We start from the raw sequence: 10997 nt of genomic DNA on the forward strand, positions 1-10997 counted from the left end.
AAAAAAAAAAAAAAAAAAAAAAGGAGATTCATACACTTAAATCCAGGAGTCTAATTCCAACTTTGCTCATCTTAAAAGTAATTTATTCTACTTTATGGCCATTTCAAAATGAACATTTCTAGTTTCCCAGAGTTTTAATGGCTTATGTGCCATCTTGTAATTTTTGTTTGACGGCATGGAACGGCAGTTGCCCTACACAAGCAACTGATGTGGTTTATCCCAGCAATACATTATACACCTAAAGGTTTCCAACCTGAAATATTGGCATCTATGACCCTCTCTCAGAATGAGATTTGACATGTAGCACTTAATTGGGACCTCCTCACGAGAAAACCCAGCAGTAGTTGTATTAATTAGAATTAAGTATCACCATTTTGTTACTCACAAAAAGGACTTAGTTTTGACGGTAGATCATAAAATCTCTCTAATGTACTGTACTCACAAAGATATCCGTAACCGTTTTGATAGCCTTCTCTTTTCTTTGCTTAAATTCATCATCCTGCAAGACAATTAAATTAATCAAGATGACTACAGATACAAGAAAAAAAGATTAAATCTTAGCAGCACTGAGTTTAGCTAGTAGACTTGTCAACTGGTTTCTAACTGAGCAGCTCAATTATTTAGCACTAATATTTTGTAATATAAAAGGCATATTTCCTCCATAAAATGAATGGGTTTCTAAAACTTGCGTCTTTTTGTTCTGTTTGTAAGTCATTTAACACAGTAAGATCCTAGTCAGTGGCAGGGGTTCCTTTGTGATACTGAAGTACAAATAAATAGTAATTAAATAGACATACTACGGGGAGGGGGGGGAGCATATATACACTGGCTCTGCGCCATTCTCCTAACTGCTGTTGAAAAACAGACTACAAGCTACAGACAAGGATCTTGAGAGTGGTAACAAGGGCATCCCCAGAGCATGCTCAGAGCCTTAGTTCTGGGTTTTGAGTTTGTGGAGCAGGGGCAGGAAGACAGGGTTTATTCTTCAGCCACAGTCCTGACAATAGCACACAGACAGCATGGGACACCCCTCCAGTTTTCGCCATGTACCACCTTTAAATTTTGGGGGGCGGATTTAGTCAGCATGACCAGTTTCCCCATTATTCACTTGAAGCCCCTCATGCATAGATTTGCCTGCTGTAGGTTTCACCAAATGTAAGTAGCACAAGTGGGTTTGGAATGCACAAGACCCCTGATTGCCATGGCAGTGCTGAGTCCTTCCCAGAGTTGAGATAAGGAGCACAGCATCCTAAGCTCTCCTTGAAGTCATGGACCAAGTACAGCAGTTATTGCATCTCTCTTCACTACTAATTAAAATCAGTCTGTATTACTCAAAATAAGACTTAATATCCATCTGATTACAAGTCCCTCACCTCCAAAATGTCTGAGCACCTCATTGTTGAATGCACTTACCCATACAAATGCCCTAGTGAAGTAGGAAAGTAGTATTATCATGTTAATATAGAAGGGACGGAAGCACAGAGAAGTTAAAGGCAAAAAGGAGTTGGGAGGAATTCAGGCACTGAAATCCAAAACCATGGTCCTGAAAACCCATGAATTTAAAGACCCCCAGCTATCAATACAAAAAAAGGGAAATTAGATGGATTTGATCTGTTCAGTTCTTGACAAACCCATGATGACTTTATCATCACCTATCATCTAGTAGTAATAGTAGTCATTGCTTAATAATTAGTTCCAGAAAAATTTCTGGCAATTGAAATGAGGTTAACAGGTCAATTGCTGCCACATTTTTCTCCTTTTCCTCAACCTTTTTGTTCCTTTTTTTAAATAAAAGGTAGGCAACATATTTGCCCTTCCAAGTTGACTGGAACCTCTTCAACCCTTGACAATTCTCAAAAGGTAATTAAGAATAGTTCAGTGATTATTTTTAGAGATGCACTGATATATAGGTTGTGTACTGAATCAGCACTGATAAAAGGAAAATGAACATTATTGGCTGTCAGCATTTTTTGGCCAGTGTAGCTAATAATGTTCACCAATAAATATAATATGCCTTCTGCCCAAGGCCTCCAGACGCTGCATGCAAGTGCACAGCCACACGCATGTGTGGCCAGGAATGCAGCCGGGCAGCACAGAGAGCAGCATCCTGCAAGTAAGTCTGTGGAGGGGAAGGTGTGTGATGGAGGGAAGAGGCATGGGGGGTGCAGATCAAGGTGGTGAGGGAGTGAGGTGGGGGCTATGACTACTGCCCAGCCAGTGAATGGGACCTGGGGCCAGGGGCAGGACAGAGCCGTAGGCAGCTTGTCCAGGGGGTGCAGGAGGGGGGGCACCTCCCCGCTGCTGTGTGCACCCACCAAGGGAGACATGGAGCAACATGTGCCCTCCCAGATTTGTGTGCAGGGCAGATGCAGGCTGCTCGCTGTGGGCTCAGGGCTTGCTGCCTTTCCCTTGGGAGCTCTGCACCGGCCATGCACCCCTGCCTGCCCAGCAGCAACAGGGGCAAGTTGTGCCTCCCGCTGCCAAATGGGGAGGGGGCACGTGGCTGGCATAGGGCCCCCAGAGAAAAAGCAGAAGGGCAGAGAGTCCCAAACCCACAACAAGGATCCAACCTCACCCCACTTGGATGGGCTCCAGTTAACACCATCCCTGTGCTTAAAAACGGTAGCTGTGGTGCTTGAACTAAAACTCGTTCATTGAACTATTGATCCCCTGGACGAGCCACCAGCGGCTCTGTCCCACTCCATGCCCTGGCCCCAGGTCCCATTCATTGCCCTGGCTGGGCAGCACCCCCAACCCCTGCCCTACTCCCTACTTCACCGTGGGGGCCTCAATTTGCACCCTTCCCATCCCCCTTCTCCTCCACAGACTTACCTGCAGAGACCTGCTTTCCACGCTGCCCAGCTGCATTCCTGTAAACCGGCTGATATGGCTGGTTAATAAATTGGGTATCGGCCAAGCCCTAATTATTTTGGCTAGTGATAACTACTATAGGCTGAATTTCACCAGGCCCTGCCAACCTGAATGCATCTAAATATTCTTCCACCTCTTTCTTTCTTTTATTATGGCCTCACTTCTGTTTTCTTGTTAAAAATAATTCAATAATGTGGTTGCAATGTTTTGTGAAGACTGAAGCAAAGGCAGCACCAAATATTTCAGCCATCACATGTTATTTGCTCACTTTTCCAGTACAGTAATACCTTCCTTTGACCCCCTTTTATGGTACCTCAGAGGTCACTGAAAAGCTCTCAGATAAAGCCATAATGATCTCTTACTATACACTTCATCCTTCCATTGCATCAGGATAGTTTGCCATTATGCATTAAATAGAGTCCTTTTCAGTAAATACTAGCTCTCTAGTACTTCTTTTTCCCTTGCATCATCTTCCCAAGCGGTCTTACCTAACCATACAATGTGGTTAATGAACCCAATCTCTCACTTTCTTTTTCTTAAAAATAGTGAATGGTATGATTTCATGATCATTTTTTCCCCTACTTTCTACATTTAGATTTTCACTTTCTGTTTGTCAGAACGAACTCTTAAAATAGCTGCTCCCATACTACCTTCCTCCACCTTTTGAAACTAAAAGTTGTCCCTAACACGTTGAAAGAGCCTCCCTCCCCAGGATCCTTTGCCCAGGGGTGCTACAAACATAACAATCTGCTCAACCATTTTAGCAACAGAGAAGCAGCAGTGGTTCCAAGCAACGATGGACAATATCATACTTCCAAACTTTTTGGCATCTGTGAGGATTCATCTTGTACATGACATACACAGCTGGACCTCCCCTTTACAGCCCTGGAGTCATGTGCTTCTGTAACTGCTTTTGTATTTGTTAGATCAACCCAATGATGGTGTAATACCATAAACCAGATCCTTTCCCGATGCAAATCAGTATAGTACCCTCAACTTCAGTGCAGCTCTACAGCGGCTGAGGAGGTTGCAACATGTCTGGATGTTGACTTATTGTAAGAGAAAAAAAAAGAAAGGATGATTTAGATCTTACCTCTGGTAAGCTATGAGTTTTCTGAAACTGTGATACCGAATAGGAACGGATATAGTCTCCCATTTCTTCTCTAGTTTCTATTGCACGTTTCACCAGCCACTAAAGAAAAAAAATTGATGCCATCAGAAAAAAAAAAAAAAAGTCATTGCTTATATGGAAGAATCATATTTCAAAACACAAGAAAGCCTGTGTGAAAGTGTGACACCTCAGGGACTTCTCTTATTACAACAAATAACAGCATTAACTACTTTGTCTTTTTCATCTTTCCTAGTTTATAAAATAACACAGAAATAAGGCAAAACTGTCCAACTCATGCTACTGACAGCTGGATCTGGACCACAGGGCTTTTCATGGGCTGCACAAACCACCTCCAGCAGCAGGATGAGCACCAGCAGCATTCACCCCATTTGTGGACCCTCTCCACCACTGCTTGCCTTGCTGCTGAAAAGTATCCCCAGTGGGGATCTAGACCTAAAGTTTGGCAGAAGGGCAACCCACATCCATAGGTTTAACCCACTGCTGCTTCCAAAAGGTGTCCCCATTAGGGATCTCAAACTAGAAATTCTGTAGACATGGTAAACCCTCATGTGCTGGCCTCACTGACACAGTAGCCCTGGCAGCTGCACAGGTTAGGGCCACCACTGCTTGTCTCACTTCAGAATTTCCAGCTCCACAGGCTGCGATTTAATTACTCATGGGCTGCATTTACCACTTTAGTAAGAAATTACCACTTTACCAAGAAATGCACATGAACAAGTGCATTCCACATGACTATAACAGTCAATAATAATAAAGCAACGGCTGGCAACCTGCAGTCCATGGAGCCATTGAACTAGGCCCGCAGCTGTGGAGGTTTCAGAAGTGCTGGGCTTAGACCACAGGCACTCTCCCCAAGCTGCCATGGGAAGAAGCACAAGCTGAAGGCCACCCTGACCAGAGATGGGTCAGTCCCGCCCACAGCTGGAAAAGATTGCCTGCTGATGTAGTAGAGTATTTTTTAACATTGGAAACAATGCTAAACCAGTGCTACAGCCACAGAACCTACAACTTCACCCTTGTCTATTAATTTTGTCTGCACCATACTTCTAACAAATGTCATGAATAGGCATGACATACATCAGAAAAAAAAACATTTTTCCCCAGTAGAAAAAGCAAACTGCAGTCATTTAGTACTCGTATAAATGACTGTGCAGTATCTGGGTGTTACTGAGCAGTTGTGCAGAGGAACAGCTTTTTTGTGAGGCCGACTGTGCAGTAGCTCATGACTACCACACAGTAGTGTCACATCAGGCTTCTTGCTATGCGACGCTACAGTGGTCATGTGCTACTTCATGAAGTCTCATGAAATCAGTGTCTCATGTACATGCAGTTAATGTTAATCTGATTCTAACTGGTAGGGAATGCCACAACCAAGATCTTACCATCAAGGTCTGCAGCATTCCTGCCTATCAGAGCTGGAACACTGTGGTTCCGAGAGAAACAGCCTCTACATTAGTTTAACGTTGACTTTCCATATTATCTAAGAGGTGGATAATGGAGTAACAATACTATGCATAGCACCCAAGTGATGTGATCTTCCATCTAATCCAGGTGGCAGGCCACATAGAAACTACAGTTCTCATGCAAGTTCACAGGAAAGCAGTCAACTGGTGACCACATAAAAGCAGCTAAGCTAGGACCTCATGTGAAAGGAAAAGGAACAACATCCCTGTAACAAGTTTACTGGTGTCTTGAGCAACTGGCAGCCCTTACAGGAACACAGGCTGTGAACTACCTCGACAATGAGACATGAATGTTCAAAAAAATACTTCAAAGCTTTCTTTACCAAACGTAGGTCAGGAATACCACCTACTGACAACAGAAGAATAGTAAGATACACTGTCATCTCTAGGAAATCTGGACCTGACGTTTCAATGCTTAAGCCTGGTTAATGTTCTATTGCAAATGTATTTCTTAAAAAAGGTTTTATCCCAGCTGAATGTTTTCAGAAGGAAGGTCTCAACATTTTTTGGAGGGGGGGCAAGGATTGGGACACAATTTGTTGTTCTGCTTGCTTTAAGACTGTTTTTTATTGTGTTTCACTGTATACACATGTAAACACACATTCATATATACAGAGCGAGAGAGGAAATCATATTAATACACAATCAACCAGCACTATTTAAAGTGGCTGGTGTTGGAAAGAAGACTTTTTTTCAGTAAAATTGAAATTTGAGACCAAACAAAAGCAAATCATCACCATTAAATTAACAACAAATTACTATGGAAGGTGTAAAAGTATCAAATGATTATGCAAACCAGCATCATCAAGGGTTAGGGCCAGATGCAATATCTACTGAATTCAAAGGTAGTCTTTCCACTTACTAAAATATGGACTCAGACCCTGGTGGCTAAATTATTCCTTTAAAGGGAAACATTTAACCAAAAGGAAGCTTGCCGCAGTATCCAACAATGGGGATACCACCAACATCAAAGCCATTTTCTAATTTTAATTCTGTCCATCCCTTTGAAGCATTTCTTTCCAACACAGTCACAACTTCTCTCATTTACATTTTTCCTTCCTGGTCTTTAAAAAAATATTTTCATTCTTTTTAAAAAAAGTATGTTTTTAAACCCACTTTTTCCTGACATTTCATTGCAAAGGAAAACAACCCTGTAGAAGCCAAGCAGAAGCGTATATATTAACAATATTAGTCAAGCTTTCAGCTTTTTATTTTGGTTAAAAATAATAATCCACAACAAAATTATTACCTGTACAACAGGGAATATGTGAATGAAATCCAGGCCCTGGATCTGATGTGGTTCTAGACGATGTGGGCACTTCATTTTTGGTAAGACAGATACAATTTTCTCAGTTAAAGCACTATTTAAAATTAAAAACAAAAAAAAGGGGGGAAAAGAAGAAAAAAAAAACATGTAAAATATAATTTCTTAAGTTTCTGGAGCATTTTATTTTCAATTTAACAGTTTTAAAGTGCCCCCTAGTGGTTTATATTAGCTACAAGATACAAAAAAGTCAATCATGAACAGCTGTGAAGTCATGTCAATTTAAAACATGAACTCCTTGCTCGTTCCTCCATTCACATTACTGCACATCAAATTGTAAGATATTTTAAGTCTGCTTAGAAAGATTGCCTGATCATGCAGATACATGTCTTATACATGGCTGTGTGCATACAATATGCATGCATTTTTACTACTAAGGGTTACAATGGTAACTATAAACATAATGGGTGCTAGACACACGTCAGATGTCTGGTCCAATGTGTGCTAATTAGCATGCATCAGACCAGACTCTGCTGGAGCGTGTTAATTAACGCACACCAGCAGCCTCCACATCATGCCTATTCAGTGTCCCCATGCTTCAAAATGGCAAGGGGGGTAGCACTTTAAAGCTTCTCAAAAAAGCCTTAGTTCAAGCGCTCCCACTGCTATTTTGAAGTGCAGAAAGCTGAACACACATGATGCTGCTAGCTTTTAATTAGAGTGGCTCTTGGAGCCACTCCAAGTAAAGACCCTCCTCCCCAACCACTGCAGAGCACATATATAGATGAACAGTGATAATGAGGAAGATTATGAACAAGCATAGACTAGGAGAAGCTTCTAAAGGGGAGGGGAAGCTACAATTCAGGAGCTGTTAGGCTGTAACTGTTAGGTGTGAATGAGGCTTAATTGCCCCAGTTTTGACCTTGGATAAAACAGGGTTAAGTCTGAGTAATTTTGCTACTGCTAATGCACAAGTACCAGTTACACTATAACAGCTGCGAGGCACTCCAAAGTAGCAGCTCTCCATCCCCTTTGGAAACTGCTCCTTGTATATGCTTATAACCAAAGAATGATATTTGCTTGTAGAAAATTTAAGCTTCGTTATGTTAAGTCTGGAGCCAAAGATTCCCTTAATGGAACTTTAAAAACATCTCCCTAAAATTACTTTTTAAGTGCCCTCTTCTACAGAAATGCTGAAGTAGCTAGAACATCCTGAAAGTGAAACAGCAAGCAAACCTGTTGCTTACGATGCTCCTAGTCCAATCAACTGGACTAAAATTCTGCCGGACAACTGTATCACCCTGCAGCTCATAGAAGTGCTGTTAAAATAACTGCTAAGCTAACAGAAGGACTCTCCTACTGGGATTCAAGCCTGCTTCTGGAATTTAAACAGAAGTTTTGTTACAGATTTTTTAGAATCAAGCATCCTTCCTTAACTACACTTCCCCAAATGGAAGGTGACTTTTGGGGAGAACAACTTAAGTCAGTGATATGACTTTCCCAAAAGGAAAAAAGAAAAAAGTATTCAGATACTGATTTTGGAGACTATAGTGACAACCCCGAAGGGTTTCTACTATTTTAAAGGGACTGTGCTCAAAAGTGGGAGCTGGCAACACTTTCTGAGGGTGAACCAGGATGACCCCACTCAGGTCAAAGGCAGGTCAGTGCTACGACCCAACCACTACCACCACTGCTTCTCCCTGCTGCCACCTCTCTCATGCCCAGAGGCAGCACAGCATGGACAAATTGCCTGATCACACTGCAGCACAGCCCACTGAGGTGTGGGCGAAGTCTCCTGCCATCAAAGCCCCTGCTCCGCTTGCTGTATCCAACAGCTCCATGGGCTGTAGACGCCAACCCTTGCTCAAAAGCATGGGGGGGCTGGATAGACAAGGTTCTTTGGGTAAATGTGATATCTTTTATAAGACCAACAAAGTAGTTGGGAAAATTGTTCTTTGCAAGCTTTCGGGCACAAACATGCTTCTCCAGGCATAGGAGAGAGGTTGGGCGTGAGAGAAGAACAATGGTAAGAAACTGAGAACAAATCCTGTGAATGTCACAGCTGATGAAAGGAGAAAAAGTTAAGTGAGATCTTTGTACTTTATCTGATAACTCATGAGATGCACATTTCCATTCTGTCAAAATGGAAGCACGTTATGCATGCCACAGTTGAGTGTTATCACTTTGCACAACCAAGAGCAAACGCAACTGGTTTAAATTTTCTCTTCCTACAAACTGACAAGAAAACATGGTAATTTATGCTTCCATACTTATTTTAAGAATGTTTAAAATAGCTGACCCCAAATTCTAATATTAAAACACTGTCAAGTAAAATATGGACAAATGGGAACCGGACAGTCTCAAGAAAACAAATGCTAATTTACCCCTTTCACCATCATCCTGAGAAAGTCATGGAAATGCTGAGATACTATCAAGTTTTGTTATTCTTTTTTTAAAACACACCATACTTGCGCTCACCATAACCTACTTGTAAAAAGTTCTTCTTTCTTGTGTTGCTAAGACTATAGACTGTTTAACATTAATGTATCAAATGTACAGATTTAACATTAAAATATCAAATTGCTTTTTCTATATTATTTGCACTTGGCACACTTTCAGCATTTTAACCAAGCAGAGCTGTGAAAAGAGTCTCTCAGTTTTGCTTTATGATGTTTGGATTCCTACATTCTAAGAAAATGTTTAAATTTGTTTAAATTCAAATTCTTTTTTTCAATTAAAAAAAGCAGGTGTTTCAATTTAAAAACGACTGAGTCTTAAAATAAAATTTATCAAAGAACATTTATTTTAAAATCTATTATAGTGGAGAGTAACAGGTTTTTATTACCAAAGAATTAGAAGAAAAAACTATTTTCATCTGTATTTTTAGTTTATTTTGCGCATTTACCAGTATTTAGTACATATTATAAGCTTCCTTGGCAAGGGAAGGGAACCTCTCTCAGTGTAGAAAAAAAGCTATTCTCTTGATTCTACCAATCACTTAAAATCAAAAAGGGACAGACAAATACATATTCTAAAAAGGGAAAGAAGTTGAAAATTGACCACCTTTGTTCCTCTTTCCAATCACTTCTTGCGCACTTTGATCAAAGTCCATCCTTACCAAGCATTGCGTATCAATCCCTACACATTACTATGCAAATGCTGCACTCCCCTTCCCAGGGCATGCAATATTTACACTTTTAGGTGTACAAACACTACGCAAGTTTCACAAAACAAACTGAGAGATTTCAAATAGGAATCTCAGAGCAGCTCCACTTTTGCAATGTTCCACAATGTGGGGCCTGCCTGGGCAAACAAGTGTATTCAGGCAGCTGTGAACCACCTCTGCGAACCACCTCTACTGCCATGAACGCTCTCTAGCTACTCTGCCTCCACAGCTTAGGGTATGTAACTTTTGACTTTCAGAGCATATTACCATGATTTACGTTTTAGTTGCTGATGCTTACAATTCTAAGTTGAAGACCCCAGAGAGGGGAAGCAATTGTGAAACAATCTTCAGAACAGTGGTCCTTAACCTTTCTAGACTCAAAACCCCTCATTAGACAAAAGACAGCCTTAGAAAAAATGCCAGATCTTGGCTTCAACTCATTTTTTGATGACAGAAAAATAATAGAACAATTATTCTATTGCAAAGAATACAGAAAAACCACAAGAGTCAGAAAGTGCTAGTATAGCACAGCACCCTGTGGCACCTTCAAAATGATCTCACGGCCCTGGCACCATGGTTGAGAATCACTGTTTTAGAAAGAAGGATTTCTTAATTAAGAATTGTACAGGTTTTGTGCTTATAAACACAATGCTGCTTTTAGATCTTATGTTTGAAGACTCTGAATAGTTAAACAACACTTTCCACTTTGCCAGCTTACATTTTTTGGCCAATTGTAGAGTTTTCCTGAAACAACAGATCAACATCAATGTCAAAGCTGCAAGTAGTAATGCACCACGTCATGCCCCCAACCACCTGCAAGGAACAGAAACATGTTCTTGTTATGTTTGAAGAGGAGGAAAGGGAAAACAAACAGAATCAAAGGGTTTCCACAAAATGAACATTGCTTCATATTTTCTACCTTAATACAGTAAGATTCATATTCCATCTAGTGCCCCATTACAATTTGTTTATAAAGAGAGGGAAGCGAAAGCAGGACCACCTCTGTGGTGTTATAGATTAGTCTCTTGATTCCCTAGTTATGAGAAACAGTTCTTCAATGTGCAAGTATGCAAAAAAAAAAAAAAAAAAAAAAATAAAACC

At 40.9% G+C, this 10997-nt stretch overlaps 1 protein-coding gene across 1 annotated transcript in view; it reads right to left on the bottom strand.

Moving 5' to 3' along the window:
• The window catches only part of CCDC93 (coiled-coil domain containing 93), a 114848-nt gene that overhangs the window by 94503 nt on the left and 9348 nt on the right, over nt 1–10997 (bottom strand). The window contains exons 3-6 of the mRNA XM_019522523.1: nt 10615–10709; nt 6716–6827; nt 3965–4063; nt 443–499 (exon numbers count right to left, since the gene is read on the bottom strand). Of these exons, the coding sequence (XP_019378068.1) occupies nt 443–499; nt 3965–4063; nt 6716–6827; nt 10615–10709 (363 nt within the window). The remainder of the gene's footprint in view (nt 1–442; nt 500–3964; nt 4064–6715; nt 6828–10614; nt 10710–10997) is intronic.

Source organism: Gavialis gangeticus, unplaced genomic scaffold (genome assembly GCF_001723915.1).
Source record: "Gavialis gangeticus isolate Ggan-Ray unplaced genomic scaffold, GavGan_comp1, whole genome shotgun sequence".
NCBI lineage: Eukaryota > Metazoa > Chordata > Crocodylia > Gavialidae > Gavialis > Gavialis gangeticus.